Source organism: Canis lupus, chromosome 24 (genome assembly GCF_011100685.1).
Source record: "Canis lupus familiaris isolate Mischka breed German Shepherd chromosome 24, alternate assembly UU_Cfam_GSD_1.0, whole genome shotgun sequence".
NCBI lineage: Eukaryota > Metazoa > Chordata > Mammalia > Carnivora > Canidae > Canis > Canis lupus.
The window spans coordinates 47,362,892-47,389,444 of record NC_049245.1 but is presented as its reverse complement, the minus strand read 5'-3'; the positions used below and the strand labels follow the sequence as shown (position 1 = coordinate 47,389,444).

Below are 26,553 nucleotides of genomic sequence, written 5' to 3'. Positions count from 1 at the left end.
GGGCGCACACGGGCGCACGTGGGGGCGCGGAAAGGGCGCTGGTGGGCGCGGGGGGGGCGCGTGGGAGCACGTGGGGGGCGCGGCGGGGGCGCAGGGGGGGCGCGCGCGGGGGGCGCGTGGGGGCGCGGCGGGGGCGCGCGGGGGGCGCTGAGGGGACCCCCGGCTCGCGCGCCCGCGGGTGGCGGGTCCCTCCGCGGCGCCCCGAGCTGCAGCCAGAAGCCGCCATCTGCGCGGCGGTGTCCTCAGGCCCCCTGGCGACTGGGTCTCTGACTCAGAAGTGAAGCTGCCGGGTGTGAGGGCCCCCGGGTGCGCAGGGGCCCGAGAGGAAGTGAGCTCCCGCCCAGCCCTTCGGAAAGGCCGCCAGGGGCCGGTGGGGGGGGCCCCGGGGGCTGGGGGCTGCCGCGGGGAGGGCTCACCCTGGCGCGGGGAATCCGGTCCCTACCCGCCCCCCCCCCCCCCCCCCCCCCCCCCCCGCAGCCTTCTCGCTGGGCTGATCCTCTTCCTGCCGTGGGCACCAGCACCATAGGCACCAGGCACCGTAGCCAAACCGTAGGCACCGGCGAGAGCGACGCCCCCACCCAGCACCCAGCACCCAGCACCCAGCACACGGCCTGAGCGCGTCCCGTAGGAATCCCATGGCGCTCTCCCACGAACCTCCACCGCATTGCCTCATCTCTCCGGGTCTGGTTAGCTCATCTGTGAACCGGGGTGATGACACTTCCTCAGTGTCCCTGAAACCAGAAGGTGGGATGAAGCAGGGGATGGGGCAGGGCCGCAGACAGGAGCTCACAGGGGTTGCTGAGTTAATACAGTAACAGTGCATCACCTGGACCCCCCACAATTTTTCCTTTTAGTTTCCACAAAGTGAATTAACTTAAAGAGAAGTCGGGTCACCTGGGTGGTTCAGTCAGTTAAGCCACTGACTCTTGATTTCGGCTCAAGATTATCATCTCAGGGTCACAAGACGGAGCCCGGAGTCGGGGCCCCTGCTTAGGGTTCCTGTTCCCTCTCTCTGCCCCTCCAGCCTGCTCTACTCATGCGTGCTCGCTCGCTCTCAAAATAAAGAAAGAAAAAGTCCACAAAAGTCAACTGTGTGTGTGGTTAAAGCCTGAAGTCCGCGGGGTTAGCGAGGAAGGCCTGACCCCGGCCGGTGAGGGCGGCCGTACAGAGCGAGGCCGCGGACCGCAGAGGGGGTGGGGGCTGCCCTCTTCCTGCGGGCCGGCAGCGGCGGTGCTGGGCTCGGGGACACATGCACGTCTGAACGGTTATTTATGAAACGCTCTGCCTTCAGGGGCTTGGCTTCTGCCCCCCGCGGCCCCCGGTTTCGTCCTTGCCTCCACGCATCCGTCCACACCTGGAAACGGGGCACAGTCTGGCTGCTCCTGGCGGATCGGCCGCCACTCCGGGCAGCGCTGAGGAAGGGAGGAGACAACCACGCGCATTCCCAGGGGCAGAAGTTCTGTCCGAGTAGGAGGAACTAGCAGGAGGGCCTCCCTGGCCTGCCTGGAGGAGGAGGCTGGGGGGGGGCGCCCCGCGAAGATTCCCCTCGGTGAGCCCACGGCTCTGCAGCCCTGGCCTCCGGGGGAGCCGAGCCCGCTGGGAGCATTCCCCGGGCAGCTGACGAGATGCCCTGGGTAGGTGGTGAGCTCCCCGCCAGGGAGGCGTTTGCGGCGCTGCCCGGAGCTCCGATGGTGAAGCGTGCAGGCCTTTCAACTGCCAGCAGCCGCGCTGGATGTACTGTGTGGTTAGCGTCGGAAAGCGCCGTCCAGCTGCTCCCCAGGTCACACGGGCTGGGGATGGGCTGTCCCTGAGGAGACCTCTCCTGGACCCGAGGGGCAGGTGGGAGGAGGAGGGAGGACAGAACCGGCTCCTGCAGCGACTCAGGCTGTTGGCAGGTTCCTTGGGCGCTGACTCCACCCGTCGCCCGGGCGGCAGCGCCCTCTCACCTCAGGGAAGCGCTGGCCCCCGAGGACCCTCGGCTCAGGGCTCGGCCCCACCAAACTGAGCGTCACGTGGGACCGCAGGGCTCCCCCTCGGGGATCCTCCCACGGGACTCATTCAGAGGCACAATTTGAAAGGTAAATCAGGAGCAAGCATTTCAGGCATATTAATGCAAAACGCAGGCCTTCCGTTCTCAAAAGCTCACCCGGGTGTCTCCGCTGCACCTCGGGAGACCCCAGGGAGCACCTGTGTGCCCGAGACCCCAGCCGGGACCGGACGGGGTGGGGCCTGGGGGCGGGGGCCCCGGGAATGATGGTGCCAGCCGGACTCCTGGCGGTAGCGCCGTGGGCCGGGCTGTGGCCTGCTGTCCTCAGGCCACCCTGCCCTTGGTCCTGCGGTGGAGGGATTAGGAGAGGCAGGGAGGAGGCCGGCTAGAGGTCACCCCCGGAGCACAGCAGCCTCTGAGAACGGGAGCAGCCTGATAAAGTGCCCTGGAACATTCTGAACTCAATAACGTCTATCCTGGCGGGGTTTTGTCTGGAGAGGAAATAATTAAAAGGAAAAGAGAGAATCCAAGTCCCGGCTGCATTGTGGTCCTGTGGGGGACGCACTGCGGCGTGTCAGGGCAGCTCCAGGAGACTCCGAACAGGCCAGGTACGTGTTTATGGTCAATCATTCTTCTCTGATCTCATCTTGGGAGGCATCCCAAAGCCCTGAAGTGTGCAGGCTTCTGCTCACCCACCCCGCTCTCCGCCGGATGTCTGCTGCCTTTATGCACATCTCACGGCGCGGGGAGCACCTCTCCTCCTAGGATCAGAAGCCAAGTGAAGAGAAAGAGAAACCTGTTCCAGGTCTTGGGACAAGTTAGTGGCCAACCTGGAAGCGCCCCGGGTACTCCACGGGCGGACGGAAGAGGCACCGTGTTCTTTGTAGAAGCCGCCAACTAACGGGTCACTGCTCAGAGATGCTGGTCACAGAGACTGGGTTCTGGGTGGACAAAGATGAAGCCCGGCCTCTGCCACCCGGCCACGCAGCCCTGAGCTCTGAGGACTCATCTGAGGACACGTGGGGCACCCAAAGTTCCAGGAAAGGCAGACCCAAGAGAGTGGGGCCAGGCCCCTCTGCGCTGGCGGCTCTGGCACGGGTGCCTCCGGAGCTTCCGGAAGAGAGGGGCCAGCCCCCCCGGTGCCCGCAGAGCCCAGCCCTCGTCCACCCCAGGGCCTGGCTGCCCAGCAGTTCCCTAGAGGGATCATTTGACGTTCATCGGGATCCACGTGTGTGGTCCTTCTGCATCTGCTTTGATAAAGAGACAAATGTGTTTGCCAGCTGGAGGGCACCCGGACTCACCTGGGCCTGCCCAGTGCCGGCCCCGCTGGTCTGTCCTGGAGGTGGGGTCAGAAGGTCCACTTGGCAGAGCTCTCCCCTTCCAGAATGACCTCATGGGAGGTGAATTGTTGGTGGCCTCACAGGTATGTGTGCGGGGCCCTGCCGAGGCCGGAGACAGGCAGGCCTTCCCGGCGGCTCTCGTGCCCACCCAGGGAACGCGCGTCACTCGTAAATCCTGTAATTGCCTCGACTGGCGAGATGAGCTTGCACTGGGGGCTTGTGTTGCAAGCGTTAAAAGCAAACATTCAAATTATCAACAATTATTCGTAGGCCTGCTCGGGCATTTCCTCGTGTCTCATTTGACTGGATCCGCGGCACACGGAGTGGGCGGGAGCTGCCACCCGGGCCTGCCCTCGGCACCTCTGCCCTAAGCCACTCATGCGGTGCCTCCTCGTGACAATCAGCAGGAAGGAGCAAAGGACCCTCGGGAGGGAAAGACACAGGACGCAGGGAGGCAGGGCCCCACCTCTGCAGGCAGCTGGGGGTCTGTCCCCGTGCCCTTCTGGCCCCGGCCCTCCCTCGTCCAGTGTCCCTGTCCTGTGTGTCTCCCGCCGGCCTGGGGCAGGAGCTCACACCCCTGCCTGGCGCTCGACTCCCTGCCCAGGCCTCCCTGCCGCCCGCCCTGCCTCCCGCTGGCTCCAGCTCCTGCCCCCTCCGCTCCAGCTGGGACCCTCCTGTGCCACAAACACCCCGAGGGTTGTCCTGCCCTGTGCCTTATACCCGCAGTGTTCTGCTTCCTGAAAACGTCCATCCCGCCTCCTCCAGGAAGTCCTCAAGGACCATGTCTCTCTCCCCACCCTAGAAGCCGGACCTCTGAGCTCTGTAGGTCTTTGTAGACATAGGCCTTGCCCTGGCATCCCTGGCATCAGGTTGCATGCTCCCTGGAGAACCTTCCAGCACTCTGGACACCCATTGTCTGACACCCCAGGCTGTGAGCGAGGGGGTGAGAAAGAGCAGAGGCACGCTGGTGAGACATGATCCCAAGGTTCTGCCTCAGTTTCCCCTGCCCTGGGAGGTGTCCTGGCATCCACAGCCTGGTGCCAGCCCCAGGGGCCCCCTGTGCTTGGAACAGCCTCATCGCGGTCCCAGAACTGCTTCCGGGCAGGTGGTTCTGTTCACTGAGTCTGGGGCACGTGGGTCTGGCTGAGCCCTCGGACCACCGTCCTCCCCCACCCATGACCTGTTCCTCCTCCGTCCTGGACGACACTGCTCCATCCCACCGAAGAGCGCGGGGGCCTGAGAGCCCCCTTCCCCGGACCAAGCTGCGAGGTCCCCTGCCCTCCTGGAACATGACGGACAAATTTGCAACCGAGAAGCTGACCTCCAGGGGCTCTGACCTCGTGGCGCCAGCGGTCCTCGGCAAGTGCTGCGGCTGCTGGCAGGCAGGTGCCCTCGGGGAGCCCCGGGCTGGCCGGGAGGGCAGAGCGGGCAGGTGCAGGGGGAGCCCGCAGGGAGGGCCCGCAGCTGTCCGCGGGAACCCGGGGGTCGCCGCCGAGGACAGGCGGGTGGGGGGCTGGGCCACACGGAGGAGCGGCCGAGCTCTGCGGGGGGACAGGACCACGGAGTGTGGAGCTGGCCGGGCCGAGTCAGGCAGGGCCCCGAGTGCTTCCCCGGGGGCAGGGGGACCAGCTGGCCCTCCCCAAGCACCCCGGCTGTGGGCAGAGGCTCCCGGGAGGACCCCGGGGCAAGTCAGGGCAGAGCCCTCTGGTCCCCCCGCTTCCTTCCCTGGAGCCCTCGTGGCCACCAGGACCCTGACAGCCTGTGTCCTCCTGCCCTGACCCGGGACATGCCGGCCCCAGGGGCTGGGGGGCTCGGGCCGGTTCTCAGGGAAGGTGAGCCACAGCCCCCGAGCCCGCTTCATGGTGGGACCCTGCCCAAAGCCTCCGAGCTTCGAGATTCGGGGGCCTGCGGCCAGCGGCCTGCGAGCACCTTCCCCTTCCCGGGGCAGGAACGCGGGGCTCTGCTGAGGGAGGCCTGGACGTTCTGTCAAACCCCAGGAACACGGAGACCCAGAGGGGATTTGAAGGGCCGGCTTAATTTCCGGATCCCAGATGGCCTGGCCCGTCACAGGAAGTGGGTGGCTCGAGGCCCTGCAGGCCCGCGGGGCGCCCTGCCTCCCTCACGCCCCGTCCCCCCTCCCCCGGGGCTCCCCCCAGGCTGGCCAGCAGGACCCCTCTCTGCAGTCACCTGCTGCCTCCCCCAGAGAAGCCCCCGCAGACCCTCCCCCGGGCTCCGGGCTGGGCCCACATCGTCCTGTGCAGCCCCCCCCACCTGCTCTCCCCTGAGCCGACCCCTGCCCTTCCTGGGAACGCGTCCCCCCACCCTCCAAGGCCTCCCAGCCTGACGTCCTTCCGCACTCCGTCCGTCCCCTCGGCCGGGGAGGCAGGCTCGGGACCTGTGCCTGTGCCAGGCGCCCTCCCCACCCCGCCCTCGAGGCCCCGGCCTGACCTCTGCACATTCCCTGGGCGGTGTCCATGCGGGCCTCTCCGGCTGACCCCTGACCGGGGCCACAGCCCAGGGCCTCCTGCTTGGACCCTGACGTCTCCCTCCCAGTGTCCCTATGTCACCGAGTGACCCTTTGGGAAAGGACAGCCGGGGCCTGCCTCTGTGCGCTCTGCAGTCTCCTGCCACCCCTGCTGCTGCCGCCCCCACCGGTCTCCCCGTGGCTCTTCATGTATTCACACAACCCCTGCCTCCCTGACACCCCACCCCGGGCCTGCGGGGCCCCATGCGGACGGCCCCTGTGCACCCCAGCTCCTCAGAGAGTCATCACAGCTGCTCTCTGCACCTCGTCCCCCTTGTGCGCGGTCACAGCTGTGCCCCTCCCTTCGTCCCGCCTGCAAGGCCCCCTGCAGACCCCAGGCCCTCAGCCAGGACCCACGGCCTCCATAGGGCCAGCCCTGTTTGCCCCCTCCCCGGGGCCCAGCACCCTTCCTCCCCTGCCCGGCTTTCTCCTCCCCATCTCTGCCTCCATCTCTGTCTCCCTCCATCTCTGTCTCTCTCCATCTCTGTCTCTCTCCATCTCTCTGTCTCCGTCTCAGTCTCTCCATCTCTATCTCTCTCCCTGTTTCATGGTCTCTCTCTCTCTCTTCCCCCGCCTTTTATTTCAGGAATTTTATTTATTGCAAAAGCAGCGTTACAACAGCATTACAGGAAGTGTTCAGGGGAGAGGAGTTTGCTCCGGGCCCCATGGCGGGTGCCGGGTGGCCGCTCTCCTCTTGCCGGTTGTGTCCCGGCCGCGGCCAGCGGCGCCCCAGGTGATGTGGACCCAAGGAGGGGCGGCCTCTCCTCCACACCGAGTCCCCATCCTCCACCCTGATGCGTCCTTGTCACCATCCTCCTGTGACGGCCACACGCCTGTGTAGAGGGGGCTGTGCCATCTTCTGCACACAGGCCCCTGCTGCGCTGTGTCCCCGAGGGGTCCGACGGGATCAGTGGCAGCTCCCGTGTGCCCCCCACCCCCGCCGCGGGCGGAGCTCGGCATAGGCCCTATGTGGCACAGAGGAGCACGGGGACCCGGGCGTACCCCCACCCCCCACGGAGGGGGCCTGCAGCCGGCCCAGGAGTGGGTCGCTGTCTTGAAGGAGTGTCCTGCCGCCCCGACACTTTAGGGAGCAACGGGAGGGCGCCCTGCTGCCAGCACAGGGGCCGCAGGTGGACGGGCAGGGGAAGTGCTGACTTTCCCCGACACCCTGACCTTGACTTAAGCCGTGCTGGGGGCCCAGGCACCCCAAAGCCAGATGCCCCCAGTGTGGCGCACCGGGAGCCGACAGGGGAAGGGAACTCGGTGGACGGCCCAGCCCAGGGGGGCGTCCAGCCCGGGCCCACGACACTGCGCTCCGAGGACGGGTTCCGTCCTTCCCCTTGGAGCCAGCGATGAGCACCTCGGTCCCTCCCACATGCCCGACCTGAGCCTGGCTCCCTTCTCCCACCTCCCCTCCTCCCTTCCTCCTCCCTCCTCCTCTGTCCCTCTCTCCCCCTACCTGGCTCCTCACCCTGGCCCTCGGGCTCTGCCCCAGGTGTGCCCTGCTCTGGACCCACAGGAGGATGCTCCCTCCTCCCTGAAACCCAGGCCAAGGACCCCCAGAGAAGGTGCCCACTGTACCCCGTCCCCCACGGGAGGCCCTGGCAGCTTCTGGTGGGCAGGGGTGCAGCTCCCAGGAGAGGGGCTGCCGCAGGTGGGAGCAGGGCTCCAGGTCGGAAACCAGCGGGTGTGCTGGGAGCCACAGCTCTCGTGTCGCGAAGGGCAGAGAGGCTGACGCCGCACCCCGGGCTGTGGCCTCAGCTCCTCATGGGCCAGCCCCCCGGGGCACTAGGAGGCCGCCCGTGCCCTGCCCTGGTGGAATCCTGGCTTATTCTTGGCCCGTGGCTCTTACGGGGTGTTCTCTCCACGTTAGCAGGTGACGTGCAGCCTGGTTCCCGCCGCAGCCAGAGCTGCCTGGGGGCTGTCTTTGCTCAGAACTGTGTTTCCAGCCATATGTCGGCATTTCTCAGGAGCACACCTACCCCTCCTCTGACCTCCAGGAGCTTATGAAAAACGCACAAGCTGCTCTAGAAAACAGTATGGCAGTTCCAGAAAACTAGAAACAGAGTTACCATATGACCTGGCAAGTCCATCTGTGGGCACACCCCCCCCCAAAGAACCGAAAGCAGGGACTCAGAGAGCCGTTTGCACGCCCACGTTCACCGCAGCACCGGTCCCCACAGCCAACAGGTGGGACAGCCCAAGTGTCCACCCACAGAGGGACGGACGAGCCCGGCGTGTCCACGCAGTGGGCTCTTCAGGCTTGGGAGCCCATGTGGGGCAGCTGCGCGGGGTGGGGTTCGGACGGCAGGCTACACGCTTGGCTGAGTGAGGCTGGGGCTGCCCGGCCTGCTTAACTCAACCTCTAGTGATGAGTGACTCATAGCTGGTTGCCTCAGATCAGGGAAATGGAAAAACCCCAAGAGTGTTAATAAATATTTTCCTTATAAACCTCATTAATTATATCTCTACACGGGCTGGGAGATGTTGACTTCCTTCTGTTCAGGTCTCCGGGGGCGGGGGGCTCTGGGTCCTGGGCCCCCCCCGGCTGTATAGGGAAACTGTGATGATCAAGGTGGTGGTGGCGACGGTGGTAGGTCAGAAGTTGGACACGCAGCTCTGGGCTGCGGGGGGGAGTCGGGCCCGGAGGTGAAAAATGGGATGTTACCTGTGACAGGTGGCATTTATCCCAGATCAGGGCTGGGGCCCTGCGTGCGGGGCTGGCGGGGAGGAGACTGGGAAGGAAGGGGGGCTGGGACACGGTCTTTCTGGCCTCTGGACACCCCACTTCACGATCCTGCCCTTGGTCACAGCAGGGTGGCCGGCCCCCTCCTTCCGTCCCTCGGCCCTGCTTTCCTGCGCCGACCACACCCTTGGCGGGACCAGGCCCACAAGGAAATGCATTCCAGCAGCTGCCGTCCTGGGCACCGCGGCGGGGTGGGCAGGAGGGCGGCCCGCCCGGGACTGGCTTTTCATTGTTGTGTTCTGTTCAGTGTCAGTTTAGGGCAACATTAAGCTCCAAACCGTGGAGTGAACACAGTGGCATTCCATTGTGCTCGGCGGGGCGGGAAATGCTCGCTGGCCCAGGCACTGCCCCTCGGTGGCTGGCCTGCTGCCCTCGCAGTCCCGGACAACGGCCTGGCTCCGCTCCATCCGCGGCCGGGGCGTGCGCTTGCGGTGCTTCCGCTCCGTATCGCAGGCAGCGACCGGGAAATGGGAAAACAGCTCATAAGATGGGGATTTGCATTAAATGTTCTTTGACCTCATTTCTGAGAAGGAAGTCAAGGCTGGGGCCTCTGCATGCCTGGTCCCAGGGCATGTGTCCGGGCGCTGGCGGGAGGACGGGCGCTCCTCTCTGGGGGGGCGGCCTTGCTGGGCCCTCCGCGCACCGCGCTGGCATCATCTGCTCTTTTTTGATGGAGCCGGAAGCAGTGTGGTTTGGGAGGGCATTTCCCTTTTGTGATAGTGACATATTCCGATAATAAAGAACTTCCCTTAAAAATAGCCAAATGCAAAAAAGAAATATCCAAATGCAGAATTGCCCGGAGGTTTCATAGGAGGCTCGCTTAGGGGCGCTTCTGGGGCTGAGCCCCTGTCTGAGGGGGGGTGGCCAGCACGGGCCGAGGGAACAGGGGCCAGGGCCCGGCTTCGGCCCCGGCAGCCCCTGTGGGTGCCAGGCCAGAGGAAGGGGAGCCGTTGAGCCACACGCGGAGTCCCTGGCGTCTCCCACCTGCACCCCACCCCACTTCCTGTCCCTCTGCACTCGGGGCCCACAGCCCAGGCAGGAAGTCACCTCTTGCCGAGCCCCTGAAGGCAGACAAGGGCGACCTCACTGAGCGCAGTGTACTTCTGCTTCAGTCTGGTTCGGGGTTCACCTGGGGAAGTGGGCAGGGCCCAGCCCCGCGGCCACCGCCCGCCTGCACAGCGAGTCACAAAACCGAAACCGTCGGGCGGAGAGGAGCCTGCCTCACCTGACACTGGCCCTGGACCTTCCCCCAGAGGGGAACTGGGAAGGAGTCACGTCTCGCTGCCCTCTCTGCCACCCTCGGCCAGGGTCCTGAGTCCTTGGCCCTGGGGCCTCCTCCCTGGAACATTCTGGACCTGGTCACTGCCACTCACAGGTGGCCAGAGACGCACTTGGTCTGAAGGCAGGGAGTGGCCCGTGCGCCCCGCACCCCCGACGAGGCTCTGGGTACATGTGGGACGGTGGCCCCCCCGCCCCCCTCCTGTGCTGAGTCACGGCCCGGATCCTGCGCGGGCGCCGGCACTTCTGGCGGCAGAGCTGCGAGCGCCCCGTCCTTCCTGCCCCCCCGACAGGCACATTTCAGCCCTGGAAATGTACCGGCGGAAGCAGGGGCGGAAGCAGGGGCGGTCCCGCCTCGGCCGGGGGGAGCCACAAGTTTCCCGGCGGGTCTCCGCCCGCGACGAGGCCACCAGCCCCGGGTGGCCTCTGCTGCGGCCAGTCCCCTGAGCCTCCGGCGGCCTCCGCGGGATGCGCCGACTCTCGGCCGTGGGTGCAGACACGTGGACTCCTTCCAGAGAGCTCGGGAAAGCCCAGGACCCCCCAAAACGTCTAAAACTCACACCGGGGCCCCACCCCTGCCCTGCCCCCCTCGGCAAACTTCCCCATCAGAGCACCTGCTACTCAGGTGCGCGCCGGCCACAGGTGAAGCGGGGGGTAAATACGTGGGAATGGCGGGCGCCGTGGGCCAGGCCGGGGGCTCCGGGACGGGCGCGCACAACGGACAGCGCCAGCCCGCGAAGGGTCGCCACCCGCCTCTGCGGGAACCGGAGCTGGACGTGGGCGCCCCCTCTTCCTGCTCTCTGATGAAGGAGGGGACGTGCTCCCGGTCGCTGGTTGGGGGGTCGCGCCTGCGTGGGTGTCACAGCCACACACGGTGATGCCCCGCCGCGCCAGAGGAGCCACTGAGGCGTCTGCACAGCTCAGCTCTGATGGCACCTGCTCCTGAGGAGCCCGGCTGCGGACACCCTGACCTCCAGACCCCGCTGGACCCTGCCGGACCCCGCCCAACCCCACCGGAGCACCCCTGACCCCACCTGACTCCACCCCCACCTGACCCCGCTGAGCCCATCTGAGCCCACCCAAGCCCCTGAGCCCACCTGAGCCCACCTGACCCCACCTGACTCCACCTTACCCCACCTGACCCTACCTAACCCACCTCACCCCCTGACTCCACCTGACCCCACCTGAGCCCACCTGACCCCTCCTGACCCCACCTGACCCTACCTGACCCCCTGACCCCACCTGGCCCCCCTGACCCCACCCGAGCCCACCCAAGCCCCCGAGGCCACCTGACCCCACCCGACTCCACCCAAACCCCCTGAGTCCACCTGACCCCACCTGACCCTACCCAACCCACCTGACCTCCCTGACCCCACTTGACCCTACCTGATTCCATCCCCACCTGACCCCGCTGAGCCCACCTAAGCCCCTGAGCCCACCTGAGCCCACCTGACTCCACTTGACTCCACCTGACCCCACCTGATTCCACCTGACCCCCCTGACCTCCCTGGCCCCACCTGACCCTACCCAACCTACCTGACCTCACCTGATCCCACCTGACCCCACCCTGACCCCACCTGACCCCACCCACCACCTGACCCCCCCTGAGCCCACCCAACCCCACCTGACCCTACCCAACCAACCGGACCCCCCTGACCCCACCTGGCCCCCTGAACCCACCTGAACCTCTGACCCCCCTGAGTCCATTTGAGCCCACCTGATCCCACCCGACCTGACCCAACCCCACCAGACAGCCCCGAGCGAGGAGCTTCGAGGCCAAGTTGGATCCCGAGAGACAAAGGTGCCGACTGAGGTGCGCTCCCGAGTCCGCCCCGTGGTGACGTGTCAGTGCCCCCGCGGCTCCGCCACCAGCCCCGCCTGAGGCCCGGCACCCCGCCTCCGCCCCCCCCCCTCCGGCTGTAGAAGGGCCCAGAGCGCCGCGGCCAGGCCGTGCCCCGGGGATTGGGGCGCACACACCCTGGGCCGCCCTGGGGCCGCCGTCCACGCCTGCGCAGGGTCACAGACTCTCCTCCCCGCTCCGGCCGTCCACGCTCCCGGGACCTCCCCGCGGTGGGGCCCACGCTCCTTCCCACGCCCTCGAGCCAGCTTCCTGTTGCCGCTGTGACAAAGCAGCGCGAGCCCAGGGCTGGACGTCACGCTCGCGCGCCCTCGTAGCATGCGGTCCTTGCTTGTCCCTCGGCTGCCAACAGGGTCACCTCTTGCCGTTGACCCAGGTGGGCTGCCCGCAGGCGGGGACATGGCCTTGGAAACCCCGGCCCCATCCAGCAGATTTAAGATTTAAAATTTTAAGTTTAATCAAGTTAGATTTTAAAATCTTAATGACACTTTGTTCGGTTACTGAAGACTTTTAAGGATGTTTGGACTAAGTTAGGTGCGTGAACGTCCTCTTTGGACTGTGAACTTTATGGGGTTTAAGTCCAGTCAACGATTCCTGGTAACACCTTAGTGGGTGAGGCGTGGCGTGCTGCGCGGTGCCACACGCGGGAGTCTGAAGACGCAGAAGAGGAGAGGGTCTCGTCAGATGCCGCGTGGGCGTGAGACCTTGCGGCTCTTTGGATTAAATAGAACATCCTTGTGGAGATTAATATTTCGTACTTCACGTAACGTTACACACGGGCTCCGTCGTACCTCAGGGGCCTGGGCTCCTCCGGGCGCAGAGGCCGAGTCGCAGACCAACCCCGGAGCTTTCCCGCACCACGACGAGGCCTGGCCGTGGGCTTGTCCGCGGAGGGTGGGAGCGCGGCCGGCACCTGCCCTGCGGAGGAGAGGGTGGGGCTGGCCATGGTCCCCGCACGGTCCCCGCACGATGGCTGCAGGCCTTTCACGAAACCCCGCAGAGAATTCCAGGTGAACAGCAGGGCTGGTGCCACCGACCGCCCCGCCTGGAGGGGACGCTGCCAACCCCTCCTCTGTGGCCCCCCGTGGCCCCCAGCCCGAGCGACGGGAGGGAGGAGGGAGGAGGAAGGAGGAAGGCCACCCCCCTGCAGGGTGGGCAGCCCCCCACCCCCCTTGCGCAGGGCATTTCCCCAGCTGGGGGCCGCTTCGGAGCCACTAGGGCCCTGACCAAGGGACGCCCTGGGGGAGGGGCCGGGCTTGGCCTCAGCACCCTCACATCAAGGCCACTTACGAGGGCATGGTGACCCCGGCATGACTCAGAGTCCATTTGCTTGCGTGCTCAGGAAACAGTAGGTCATCGGGGATCACCGTGGTTTCACCGGGAGTGTCACCCAGAGCTGGGGCGGAAAACTTGAACAAGCCTAAACCCTTCCTGGGAAACTCCGGGGTCTTTGCGGGGCGGCAGTGCAGCCCGACCTCTGGCCCCGCCCCCGTTCACCTGTGGCCAGGTAGCTCCGGGTGGATGGGGCAACTGAGGCACAGGGCCCGCTGTCCCGGGCTTGGTCCAGGCTCCGCGTGAACAGGCTGCAAAGGGATCGGGTGGCAAGGGCTGAGTCGCGTCCGAAGTGCGTCTGCTGGGGCACCCCGGCCCTCCTGCGTCCCTGTGGGCGCCCGTGGCCCATGGAAGCCCTTCCCACGGCCCCAACGCCAGGTCAGCGAGAAACAAGGTGGCTATCCCCGCTCCTCCTGGTGCGTCCTCGGGCACACGTACGGGGGTTTGTTCACAAGCTCACCCACGGGGCCGCTGGGTCCTGGTCGCTCACAGCCCTTCCCCACCGCGCTGCCCAACCCACAGGACTAGCCATGCAGGACACCCCACAGTCCACACCAGAAAGGAGCAGAAATGCCTCATTCTTGCCTAAAAAAAAGGAAACATTTATTATCTTTATTATTTATTTATTTATTTATTTATTTATTTATTTATTTATTTAAGAGAGCTAGATGCAGGGGGGTGGGGAGCAGTAAGGGGAGAGTCTCCAGCAAGCTCCATGCTCGGTGTGGAGCCCACATGGAACCCAACGTGGGGACTCGACCTCACGACCCTGAGATCATGACCGGAGCCGAAATCAAGTCACATGCTCAACCCACTGAGAAACATTAAAAAAAAAAAACATGGTGTGGGGGCCTGGGGGGCTCTGTCGGCAAAGCGCCTGCCTTCTGCTCAGGTCGTGATCTCGGGGGTCCTGGGATCGAGTCCTGCATCAGGCTCCCTCTCCGCAGGGCGTCTGCCTCTCACCTACCCCTGTCCCTCCCCTTGCTCTCTCTCTCTCTCTCTCTCAAATAAATAAAATCATTTAAAAAAAAGAAAGAAAGAAAAAGAAGCCACGGGTTTATCCCCTGGGTTTGCTTTTGTTTCCGCCTGTTGCCAGCATCGCGAAGGTTGGTGCTGACCCGGTGTCCGTCCCCCCTGCTGCTCAGACCGGCCCTTCTAGGCCTGTTCCCGCCCCCGGCTCCTGAGCACCTGTGTCGCCCAGGTGCCCGCCCGCCCCTCCCCGCGCTCCAGCCGCCCTCGCGGGGCCCATCGCAGGTGGGCCGCGGACGGTCCGAACTCTTCCCCGCACGTCAACACTGCCCTTCCGACCGTGTGAGACGCAGAGGAAGGCAGACGTCGGCCCGGTCCTCGCTGGCGTCCGCGCTCTTCTCAGGCCCGCTCACACGATGCACATCCCTGTTGCCCAGGGGACACCTGCTGCCCCACAGGCCACCACTGTGGTCGACGCAGGGAGGGGAGGCCCCCGCCGCTGGCCGCGGAGCCGGGTGGGGACCTGCCCCAGGAGCGTGGCAGCCTCCCGGCCACCGTGGAGGGGACGTCCTGTGCAGGCCCGGCCCCGGCCCCGCGTCTCTGTACAGAGCCCTTCTCTTGGGCCACTTCCCTGGTTCCTAAGAAAGGGACCTCGTTGGCCCGTGAGTCACGCTGCTGCAGCGAGAACTGGATGCCGTCCACGCAGACGCCTGTGCTGCCCCCACGTGATCCAGGCCAGTGTGGGCGTCCCGGTGACAGCATCACGGCCTGGGCGGGGCTGGGGTGCGTGCGCTCTGCAGGTACTGCTGGATGACCGCGGCAGACTCGTGCCTCTCACGCCACCTGCCGCAGTCACCGGGCCTGGAACCTGGTGGTGCACGTCCTGGAGGCCGCCAAGGGGGCGGCGCCCAGGGCTGTAACCGGTCACGTCAGGCGCAGCGACGCCCAGAGCAGTCCTGACCCTTGGCCATGGGCCTGTGGGCTGGGCTCCTCCACAGCAGCGCACTGAGTCTGGTGGCAACACCCTCCTCATTGTCTCTCCTGGCCCCGCCTGTCCCGGAAGCTCCAGAACCTTCCGTCAGCCCTGCACGGGTGCCCTGCTCCCCCCACAGCCTCGGATTCCCTAGCTCGGACGCCGAAGTCACGTCGTCTTTTACAGTTTGCTGCTCTGTCCCTGCCACACCGGCCGATGGCACAGAGAACCCAGCAGATGCATCCCTCCTGCCCGCGCCCCCGGGGCCTCGCCTCCCTGGGCCAGGAGAGGGCGGCAGAGGAGAGAGCGTGAGCGCGGCCAGGAGCCCTCCCCAGCGCCCGGCGTGGCATCTCTGGGACCCGGAGCAGGAGGCCTCGGAATTCGCTGTGGCCCCCACGGCCCTGGCCGCACCCTCCGTGGGAGAAGAAGCCGGTGGACACATGAGACCAGAGGCCGCAGGCTGTGGGGCGCAGGGAGGTGCCAGTGTGACCACCTGCCGTCTGCAGGTGGACTTCCCTTCCCAGCAAAGTCAGCAGGGGCCCTGGAGACGCTGCATCGCTGTGCGACGTGCCCACTGACGAGGGGCAGGGACCCCGAGGGGACGCAGCTGAGGTCGGAGAAGGCAGAGGACACTCGGGAAGGTGAGGAAAGCGGCCGGCCAGCCATGGCGGGGCCCCCAGAAGCAGCCCAGGCCCTGGGGCAGGCCAGGCAGCAGCCAGGGCTGAGCTCCCCGTCCCTTCCTTCCCGTCCCGGAAAGGGTCCCCAGGGGGGAGGCTGCCCATTGAACAGGGGGCTCCGTTGAGGAAGGAGCTGGAGTCTCGGGGGCACAGGGCCTCACTGGCAAGCCAGGGCTCAGGGCGTGCTGCGAGGGACAGGCTGGGGTCCTGCCCTGGGCCTCCCCGGCTCTCACAGCCACAGGGCCCCTGGGCACCCCTGCTGGGGTCTGCAGGCGCACACTGGTGGGCACGTGGGCAAGGGGAGGCCCAGTACCCAGAGCACGGGCGCCGAGCAGGGGTGCTGGGCTTCACGGTGCTGAGCTCAGGAGCCTCGGGCTCCCCCGAGGGCTGTGCCTGGAAGGTGACCTTGCTCTGTGACCTCGGGAGCCTGGAAACACACGGCATTTGTCCTTTCGTGTTTGGGCAGCTTCACGTACAAGAACGTCCTCCAGGGGATCCCTGGGTGGCTCAGACGGTTTAGCGCTGCCTTCAGCCCAGGCCGTGACCCCGGGGGTCGCAGGATCCAGTCCTGCATCGGGCTCCCTGCAGGGAGCCTGCTTCTCCCTCTGCCTGTGTCTCTGCTTCTCTCTCTGGGTCTCTCGTGAATGAATAAATAAAATCTTTAAAAAAAAAAAAGTGTTGTCCAGCTTCACCATGTCGTGGCCTGTCATTCTAAGGCTACATCACTCTGCATCGTAGGGACGGGCCGCGTTTCGCTTCTCTCCTCCTGTGTGGACAGGCCGCGAGGTGGCCTCCGCCTCCGGCTGCGGTGCACGGCGCTGCCGTGCAGGGGCGCGTGCGGATGCTCTTCCAGGACCTGCGCGCATCCCGCTGGGGCTGCTACCGCGCAGGACAGCGGGACCAGACAGCGCCCTGTACGGTTGACTCCGCCAGGAACTGCCACACCTGGCTCCCGGCTTTGCCCGCTTTGTACTTTATGTGGGAGGACCTGCTGGTGCTCATGCCACGCGTCTGGCTTCCTGCGTGTGACGCTGTTCAGGAGATTCCTGTGGGTCGTTGCGCACAACTGAAGCCTGGTTCTTTGCCGTTGTACAAACATACAATTTACCAAGCAGTTGTTCATGAGCAGCGGGGCTGTAACCAGCTTGGGGCTGTTAGGGACGGCGCCGCCCCGCTGCCCACGGGAGCAGGTGCACCAGTGAACCCACGCGTGCACTTCCCGGGGGAACAAGATGCAGCAGGAGTGGCTGGCTCCGGGACGTGCATGCAGTTCGGCTGCATTTGCGTCAGGCGCACAAGCAGGGTTCCCTCGGAGGGAGGCGGTGCTGGTGTTGAATGAACACAGCAACGACACCGAGGGTAACCGCAGCGCGAGTGTCCACGGAGAGCTTCGGAGGCGGCCCCTCAGGCTGTGAAGCCGACGGGGCGGCCACGGCCATCTGTCCGATGTTTCGGGTCAGGGCGGAACCAGGAGGTTCGGGGCTTCCCCTGCGTCCACCACTGGTGGGTGTGGAGCCCGGGCCAAAGCCGAGGGCGCCGTGCCACGCGTCCAGTCTTCATCTGTGTCCTCTGCCTCTCCATCGCCGGCATCGCCTTAAAAAAAAAAAACACACCAGTTTTCATTGCAAGGGAAATACTTGTGACTTGTCTCACCGCAGCTCCCGGGCTCTTTCCGCCTCTGTTACGACAACCGGCAGCGAGAGGATGTGCCCGTCTTTCTCCCCTGCGTTTGCCATCCCGTGTCTGTTCAAGGGCCTGCCTCTTTGCGCTACGATCCCAAATAACTGCACCGAACATGATCTGCAGAACAAAGCCAGTGGGAACGGACAGAGGAGCATCTGCAGGAGCGCGAGGAAACTGGCCGGCCTGTCTTGTAACCTCTTCCGACCTGCGGGAGGGCTACGGAGGCCCTTCGGTCACCTGAGAGATTTGCCGGGACGGCCACTGTCCACGTGCCTTGACCATCTGCGCATGCGATGCTTCACTCCTCCCTTCCAAACGGTGTTCGCACCTGCCCACTGTGTCCTGTGACTCTCGGTCGTGCTCGTGGTCACACTCCCTGTCGATACATGTTCCACGGCACTTCCGGTGGCTTCATTCTCCCAGGTGCACGCGGGCTGGTTCCAGATTCAGCGGTCATACGTGGTGACCATCCTTGCATGCAAATCCTCACGCAGGAACGTATTTTTTAGGACGTATTTCTATGAATTATATTGGGATTTTGGTTCATTGTGTCCAAATGCACCCCTTTGCCCGGCCTTCCCATCCTCAAAAAAAAAAAAAAAAAAAAAAAAAAAAAAAAAACTTGCAAACTTAGAAAAGACCCTGAGGGGCCTGAGGGGCCTTTTCTCTGTTCTTCAGCCAGAACTGGTTTTATGACTTAAAGCATTATTTGCCAGATTGACAGAAGATGAACCTAAGTGCCACTGGTGCTCTCCTGGCCTGTCCTTGACTCCAGTGAGGCGAAGCGTTGGTCACAAGCTCACCGGCTGCTGGGCAATTTGCAAAAATGCCTGTGCAGGTCTTTTGCCCATTTTTCCGTTGGGCTCACTTGTCCTTTAAAAATGTATCACTTTGGGAGATCGCTATTAACCATTTGTAATACATATTGAAACACTTTCTCTTGGTTTGCCATTTGCTTTTCATTTTCGTTCTTGGTGTCTTTAACCATCGGCTGTTTTAAATTTTTATGTGGTCAAATATACCAAGCTTTCCTTTTGTGGTGCTTGGAAAGGACTCACCACCCCAATGCAATAAAGCAATTCCTCTGAGGTCCCATTATTTTATCTGTTGGGTAGAGTTGGGTAAACGGTGACGTGAAGCTTCTAAACTTTGGTTCAAATTGCTTATTTAAATAATTAGCTGAGGGTCTGGCGCTAGTGACCAGAAACTGCAGATGGAATATAATTACACGGTTTCAAAATGGGCGGAGGCGAACGTTTTCTACAGATCTTCATCAACTGCCCAGAACAAACTCGTTTGTCCCCAGTCCATGGGGTTGGAGAGAACGATTTTCCCCCAACCGGTGACCTCTCACCTTCTGGGTAGTGACCCCTGGGGTTGGGGTCTCTCCGGGGGCCACTGCCGACCACCACGTGCACACACAGGGTCTGAGACCACAGTGAAGAGGCACCCGGAGCAGCGTCCCCCTTACACCCGTGGGTTGTGGGTGCGGCCGGGGCTCCGTGTCCCCGTCTGGAGGTCGGCGCCCAGCGGGCTGGGGCAAGGCACGTGCCCAGGAGGGTCCCGGGCCCGACCGAAGGCCGCCTGGCACCAGGCGGAGCCGCCTAGAGGACGCCCCTGCTCACAATGCTGGCGGCGTGGAAAAGACCTGACTTGTGGGATTTCATAAATCAAGACTATTTTCGTTTCAAGGGTGGAGAATTGATTAACGTCTGAGCTGTCACGTGTCGTATGGATCCGGGAGGCCAGTCTCCTTCAAGCTCTCTCTTTGCAGGAGTCCCGACTATCAGCAGTTTTCCCGGAAAGCAATCTTTCCGTGTTTAGCGTGGGTGCGTTTACGTGACGCCGGCGGCGGTGGCAGCGGGCTGGCGGGCAGGGGACAGTGCAGGGCGCCCCGTGGCCGGGGTTTGCAGCGCTCCGGGCCCTGCTTGGTGCCTAGACGCTTGGCCAGTGGGGAATCTTGGTCCCCGTACGGCCCTGTGGGCAGAAGCTGAGGCCTCAGGGCTGGACGTCTCATGACCTCCGTGTTTTCTACCTGAACAGCCCCGGGCAGCTGGGGATCCCACCAACGGCTCCTCCCTGTGCCCCAGTTTGCGCTGGCATTTGACGTACCGAGGGGCAGTGGGCCCCTTAAAAGAACTGATTCTCCTAATGGATATTTCTGCCGTGAACGGTTGGGTGCCAACCACTCCACCTCTCGCCGGTGACGAGTGTGGCGGCCTTATTACCCACATCCTTGAGTGGGGGCCTGGAGGTGGGCGCCCTTTCCCTCCTCGTCCATTAGCCGATGGGATTTTGGTGAACGTGGCCCCGGTGAAAACCGCAACTGCGTGTAGGCGTCGGGCTCATGTCCTCGTGCCCTTGCCGTCACCCTGGTGAAGTCTGGCCCAGGGGGTCCCAGAAGCGTAAGCAGCATGGTGGTGGCGCTGACGCCAACCCGTAGCCCGGAACCAGCCGGTCGGCCCTGCCCAGGCAACCTCACACTTGGGAATTTGAAGGAAATGCTCCTTGCCACCTGCCACTGCGGTGCTTGTTACGCAGCCGTGACTGGCTGACCCGAGTGACAGCTGGGAGGCCTCTGAGGCTCATTGTATTGATTTAGATCCCAAACACTTTGGAGTCCATGGCCCTGTCTCTTCCATCCCGTCTTCCTTTCTGGGACCGTGCAAGGTGAGTGACAGCAAGGCGCCCCCGGTGCGACCACGTGACTAGCTGTCTCTTGCTCTTAGAAGCAGCTGCCCGCAGCGGCCGGGCCGCTTCCCCCGGGAGGGCCACCTCACCGCTGAGCCCGCCCCTTCCATTCCCAGCTGTCCCGCTGCTGGAAGAGCAGCTCAGGCCCCTCGGCCGGCTGGTAACACTGCCTGCAGGGCCGGGGAGGGGACCCAGGCCTCGGGCGCCCAGCCTCTGCGGCTACACCCACGGGGCTGCAGCGTTTGCCCGAGCTCTTCCTCCAGACGGGCCCCGAGCCGGGAGGCCACGGTCCTCACGGCACCTGCATCTCTGCCGACCCTGTGGTCTTCCTGGGCGTCCCGAGCGATGAGGGGCAGGGGCACGGGCTCTGGTCCACGTGGGACAGCGGCACCTGGTCCTCGCCCGCCTGGGCCTGTCCCCGCGGCAGCTCAGGGGAGGGTATGTTGGCCCAGCCCTCGTCTGCCTGGAGAGGCCTCTGGATGCCCCCTGAGGGGTGCCCTTCTCGGGGGTGCTCCCCCCAACCCGGCGGCTGCAGCCCACCCCCCCACACACAGGGGACCCTGAGCTCACTCCCTGTTGTTCTCTGCACAACGGCCCTTCATGCAAACACATCTTTTTTTTTTTTTTTTTTTTTTTTTTTTTCATGCAAACACATCTTGATCGTGGCCAGCGGCTCTCAACCCCAACCCCATGTCTGCGTGGGCCCCACCCCCGCCGGCCGCTCATCCTGGGCCAAGCCACACCTGTGTCTCCTGCTGGGGATCCCGGGGTTGCGTGCAGCGTGGACCACTCACACCTGTAACAAAGCACCAGACCCACGTGTGGCGGCTGCACTCGAGCCCCTCCCTCCTCCTTCCAGAGCGGAAGTAGCAATGTTAAACTGACGGCTCACCGGCCTCTGCAAAAACCGTATTTTCTCCGATGAATATTCACACTGTGACTTATTTTTCTCCTTCCTTTCCTAAATACACACTGAAATTCCAGAAAAGTTTGGTTCCATGTTTCATAGAACATCCCTCAATTTGGGTTTGTCTGAGGCTGTTCTCAGGACAGGGTCATGGTGTCCCCTCTGCTGCCCGGCGTGGGTCCAGCGAGACGGGTGCCACCGCCCCCACCTGCTCCCTCAGTTACAGGTGACAGGAACACAACCTGGGAGGTCAGGGCAGCTGACTTCAGGTCTGGCTTGATCAAGGGTTAAAAGGTGTTGCTAAGATGAGCTTTCTCCCCTCCGCACCCCGCCCTCATTGGCTGAGTCCATGTCACCAACGTGGAAGCAGCCCCAGAATCATGCGTCCTGGAACTGACTCGCTGATCTTCCCGGGGCACGTGCCCAACCCTGGCTGCCGCCAGCCAGCCAGCCGCGCCTGGACTACGTGGGCTGGGACAGAGCAGAGGGGGATCCCCAAGGCAAAACCTGCGTGCCGCCGTAGGACGTGGGCCCCCACAGACGTCTTCTGTAACCGGGAAGGGACTCCCAGCAGACACGGCCACCAGGAGCCACGAGGAGGCAGGGCTGAGAGGTGTGCGATGCAGTGTTCGTGCCCCCACAGCGATTACCCAGGGGAGCGACAATGGAGCAAAGTGAGTGCTAAAACGTGGGCCTCGTTGCCTTGGTTCCAGGCAGGCCCTGACTCGGCCGAGTGACGCTCTGCAGCGCGGGCAAGGGTGATTCTGGAGCGTGCTGCAGACGCGGCCCGTTTACTCCATCAGGAACCTGTTTGGGGAGGTGACCCTTTGCTCGTTCCCTTGAATGACATTTAAGGAGGAAATTAAGTTTTTAAAGTACCGAAAATGTACACGGCCTGTGACGGGCACACGGCAGCCCTCACCGTCCTCCGTGGGAGACGACTGGGCTGGGGCACGGCTCAGGGTCTCTGCTCCGGGGATGACGCAAATGAGGGGGGGTCCAGGGCGGAGCCTGCAGCGTGGCTTTGCTGGGCTGTCGGTCACCTGGGGTAGGGGACATGCACCGGGATTTTTGATATTTGCAGCTGTTGCCAATACCATTTATCTGCCCTGGGACCCCAGCCCTGTCTGGGGCTCCACATTCTCAGAACATGAGGGCTGGAGGCCTTGGGCAGGCCTGGGAGGCCCCTGAGCACGGCGAGGAGGGTGCCACACGGTGGGGGGGGGCTCGCCACCCCGAGTCCCGCATCCCTGCCGTGGAGGCCGCCGGGGCTCTCAGCCAGCTGAGTAAAACGGCCGAGGAGTAACACCGGTTACAAATGGGCCTGCTGGCAAGGCCGGGAGTGCTTTGCTGGCCCCCAGCCCAGCGCTTCCCAGCTCAGGGGCGACTCCTGGGTCCTGGGAGAGCAGGCCCCTCCCTCTGCCCGAGCCCCCCACCCCCCCAGGGCTGGCTGTGTTCATCTGTGCTCTTGGCTGGGCTCTTCCTGTCGGCTCAGCCTCCCTCCCTCCCTCCCTCCCTCTCCCTCTCTCTCTCTCCTCTGACCCCGTCTTCTCCTCCCTCTCCAACATCTTTTACTCATGTCAAAGCCAAATGAGTCGTCATCCCATTTAGAGACGGGAGTCACCTGAGTGCCCTGAGCCTTCCTGGGGAACCGTGCTCAAGGGGCCTGAGCCTCCACACGCATCTTACAAAGCCCCCTGCGCAGGTGGGGGAGAACCTTCGGGGAAGCGCTTTCCCGCCTGAGCCGCATGGCGAGGCTGACCCCCCAGGACGCCTGGCCCCACTATCCATCACGCCCCGGCGCGGCCTCGGAGAAGAGTTTACAATAAATACAGGTAACGTCGTTCATGACGGGCGCTGTGGGCTCCGCCGACGGCTCCTTCGTATTCACGGCCACTCGCACCTGCGGGCCCGCGGGTGACGAAGCTGGGAGCTGTCCCCATGCCTCACTAGGACAAGGAGCGGCCTGCAGGGGGACCTTCCTCCTAACCCCCACCCCAGGCCATACCCCAGAGATGCAGGGTGCAGAGGAGCCTGGGGAGGGGCCATGGGACCCAAAGGGGTGGGGGCCTGATGGGAGCAGTCGGACGCCTGGAGCAAAGGGTCCTGGCAGCCCCATCTCCCTCCCAGGGCCTGCCTGCAACGCCTCCGCCAGGCCCGCCTCACCACTGCCCTGCTGCCCCCCACCCCCCAGGCCCCTCTGGAGACCCTTACCTTCTCCAAACAGGGCTGAGCGGCTGCTCCGGGGCTGATGTGACGACGAGCGCGGACGCGGCAGGTGCTCTGGCCGAGGAGACGGCCCAGCCAGGTGAGCGCCCTGGGCGTGGAGCCCGCTGAGCACGGCGAAGGGCTCGGTGTGGCCGGGTGGTGCAGGAGCACCCTGGACCCCCACCACGCTGCCCGTCCTAAACGGGGCATCTCCCGGCTCGGCCAGCAGGGTTCCCTGCACCCCCACCCCAGCCGCTTCCCCTGTTATCAGCTGCCCGCTGCATGGTGCAGGGGCAGATTCCCTGGAGCAAGTGCACGGGCCCTGCCCTGAGCCCCTAGCCCGGCCGGAGCCCCACTCCGTGCACCTCCCTCACCTCTGGGCCGGACCTGTGGTGTCTGCCCAGGCTGGGGGCTCAGCTCATGCCCTTTGGTTAGCTCCTCAGGCTCACCTCCCTCACACGCCCGGTCTGTGCTGGGTGCTTCTCCTGCCACAGGGCCTTTGCACATGCAGGGCTGGCCTCGGGGAAGGCTCCCCTGACCCTGAACAGATGAGGGTGTCCTGTACACAGTGCCCCACATCCCAAGACGCTCCTCATTCCCATCATGTCTGTGCCGACTGTTTCCTGCTGGGGACATTATCTGGCACATAGTTGGAGCTTAATTGGTATTTGTACAGAAACAGTGATTGCAGGAGAGAAGTGCGTATGCAGTCTGGCACCCGCAGGCCCACCCTCCCGCCTGTCTGTCCTCGAGGGCTCGCAGCCCAAGGGGTGTCGGGACGTGACCTCCCCACCACACCACTGTGAGCCCTCAATTGACTGGTGACCTCTTGAAATGCTACATCCGGAACCTGCTGGGGGGTCTGCAGACTTGGCCTTTTCCCTAAGTCTCCGCTGGGCAGGAGCTCTCTGCTGAGATCCCTAAGAAGAGCTGATTTTACCGGCTTCTCTTATTTAAACAAGAAATTACGGTTCATTCTCGTGGAAAACACCCTCTGGGAAGCTCAGCTTTAGGGCCCACTTCCCGCTCTATGATTAAGTTAAAAGTTTGCACACGTGGGCCGTGTGTCCCCCAGGCCCTAAGGGCATTGGTTTGTCTCCCAGGATCAGGACAGGAGCCGCCTCGGGCTGTGTGGCCGGGCAGGTGTGCACACCATGGTGCCCGGGCCCTGCAGGAGGGAGGGGGGTTCCTGAGGCAACAAACTGGTCACCTGTCCCTGTGAACACGGGAGCATGACATCTACTAGCAGACCCGCAGCACGCAGCACGCCCAGGGTCCCCCAAAGAGCGGCCACGAGGGCTCAGGCAGGCAAGGGCGCAGCAGAGGGAAGGCCTGGGGAGGGGGTGCAGACGTGCTCCAGGGTCCTGGGCTGTCGGTGACCTCACCTGAGCTGACCCAGAGGGCTCCAGCCACACGCGGGGCGGCAGCTGGGTGTCCGTGAGGAGCAGGGAGCGGGACAGGGCTGCCTGGGCAGGAGATCAGGTGGCAGGTGTCTCAGAAGCAGGAGGGGTCCCCAAGAGGGAGCGCAGGAGCCCCGGATCTGGCTGAAGGGGCCTCTCATGGAGCCGGGACAGAGCGGGCTGGGGCCTGGGGTTAGGGGCGCCCCTGAGATTGCCAGGGGACAGGTCAGTGGGACCCGGATGTTCAGGCAATGTGTTCAGAGGCCAGAGCAAGGGTGGAAGCAGCGGAGGGAGCCTCGGGGCTCCAGCTGCACAGAAGGGCCCACCCTGTCCTCGCAGGGAGCTCTCGCCGCCCAGGGGGGCTGGGCTGGGGGTCCGATCTTACTCTAGGCTCTTTGGGGGACATGCCCAGGTCCTTTCTGGCCTCACCATTCTTCCCAAACAAGGGACACCAGCTCTGGAAGGACCCAAGTGTGTGGCCCGGGCTGCAGCACGTAGGTGGCAAGTGTGTGGTCTGGGGCCCTCGGGCCCTGGCTGCTGCACCTCCCAGCTCCTGCGGGTATAAGTGGGTGCCATGGTGGACAGGCAGGGAGGGGCCCGGGTTCACCCCGCCTGGGTGAGGCCTGGTGCTGCCCGCCCCTGCACGTACCCTCCTGCCCAGCCCGCTGTCCCTCTGAGGCTGGGAGGGCCTGCAGTAGGAGGTGCCACCTGCATGTGTGGCCTGGTGGAAGGTCACGGCTACCACCGCCTCCCGGCCCAGCGGCTGAGTGACGGCGATCGTGCGCCGCAGCCCAGAGCCTCCCCGCGCTGGCACACTCAGGAGACATTTTAGCCAAAGGCCATTAAGCCGTCATGGTCCTAATGTCTCCTGTCCCCCTTCCTGCGTTGAAGGGCCGCGCGTGTGTGAGCTGCCTCTGCTCCCGTCTCCTCTCCACTGAGTCATGGCTGTGCAGCCAGACTGCCCCCCACCCCCGGCTCTGAGCTCATCCGCTCTGCCATCAGTGATCTGTCCCCAGAGCTGTGCTGTGGGGCCAAGGAGACTCGGTCCCACCGGGCTCTGCTGTCCAAGTAGCTGGAGTAGCTCAGAGGACGCCGGGGCAGGGGTAGTGCTTCCGTGTGATGGGGTGGGGGGGGGTCCTGACCCGGCCCAGACCCGGCCCAGCCCTGCCCCTCCTGCCCCAGCTGCTTCCCGTGTCAGAGCAGGGTAGTCCGACTTTGATGCAGGAAAGGAAGACGTGTCTGCACAATGATGCCATCACCCACTCCTCCCGCCCTGGCTCTGGCCGCGGCCTCCCCTGCCAGACACAGGACAGCCCCGGCCAGCGCCCCAGAGAAGAGCCACCCGCCCCCGAGTCCTCACCACCTGCCGGGCCTCCGGGCATTGCTCGGGTGCCCGGCACACAGCAGGTGCCCACACTCACCCTCGGGGCTCCTGAAGATCTCTCCACCAAGCTTCACCGTCAGGAAGTCCTTGAAGGAGACGGAGGTGGCGTCTCCTACGTGGGCAAGGTACGCGTTGGGCTCTGGCCTACCCCTCCACTGATGATGACGAAAATCTGGACGAAGTACAAAGTCTACTGCTGAGGACACGTCAAAGTGGGCAGAATGTGGGCAACAACCCGCACGGAGCTTCTGGGGTTTTCCTCGTGGCAAGCCCCGGTCTCGCGTCAGCACGGCTGCGACTCTGAGAGGAGCCCCATGTTCCCAGTGAGAGAGACCAGGGAAGGGGCCCCTGCAGGTGGGGCCGTGGGGGGGGGTTCTGGAAGGGAGAGAGCCGGACAGGAGGGTCTGCTCAGCGCGAGCCCGGCCCTGCCCAAACCCCGAGGGCGCACACATGAGGCCCGGCCCACAGAAGGCAAGGTGCACCTGCCCGCCACACCGTGGCCAGCATCTCCAGAGGATTCAAACAGGACCCGGAGTCCGTAGAGCACGCATTCCAACGCTCGGGATGTACAACAGTCCCTCAACAAAAACCCAGGA

General features: G+C 64.3%; 1 protein-coding gene across 6 annotated transcripts; it reads right to left on the bottom strand.

Annotated features, from left to right (window-relative positions):
* Positions 1-12,172: 12,172 nt before the first annotated feature.
* Positions 12,173-15,574, bottom strand: LOC102155734. Of its 6 annotated transcripts, none has more exons than XR_005378112.1 (5): positions 14,374-15,574; positions 13,526-13,650; positions 13,231-13,316; positions 13,024-13,129; positions 12,173-12,651 (listed from the first exon to the last, which is right to left on the bottom strand). XR_005378112.1 is itself a non-coding variant. In XM_038572806.1 (5 exons), the coding sequence occupies exons 2-5, from the start codon at positions 13,412-13,414 to the stop codon at positions 12,259-12,261; spliced, it is 576 nt and encodes a 191-aa protein (XP_038428734.1). In that variant the 5' UTR covers positions 13,415-13,650; positions 14,374-15,574; the 3' UTR covers positions 12,173-12,258. The 6 variants fall into 6 exon arrangements, 4 of the variants coding, with proteins under 4 accessions (XP_038428734.1, XP_038428735.1, XP_038428737.1 ...); XM_038572806.1 differs by having other exon boundaries at positions 12,173-12,384; positions 12,492-12,651; positions 13,231-13,650; XM_038572807.1 differs by having other exon boundaries at positions 12,173-12,384; positions 12,525-12,651; positions 13,231-13,650.
* Between the last annotated feature and the right edge of the window lie 10,979 nt (positions 15,575-26,553).

Excerpts from the sequence above, each read along its gene's own strand:
- LOC102155734 (XM_038572806.1), bottom strand. The coding sequence starts at position 13,414 with ATGGGCCACGGGCGCCCACAGGGACGCAGGAGGGCCGGGGTGCCCCAG. Across the intron at positions 13,130-13,230 it reads CCGGAGCTACCTGGCCACAG|CTCTGGGTGACACTCCCGGT; the intron begins GTGAACGGGGGC and ends TTTCCGCCCCAG. Across the intron at positions 12,652-13,023 it reads GCCGGGGTCACCATGCCCTC|GGCAGGTGCCGGCCGCGCTC; the intron begins GTAAGTGGCCTT and ends TCTCCTCCGCAG.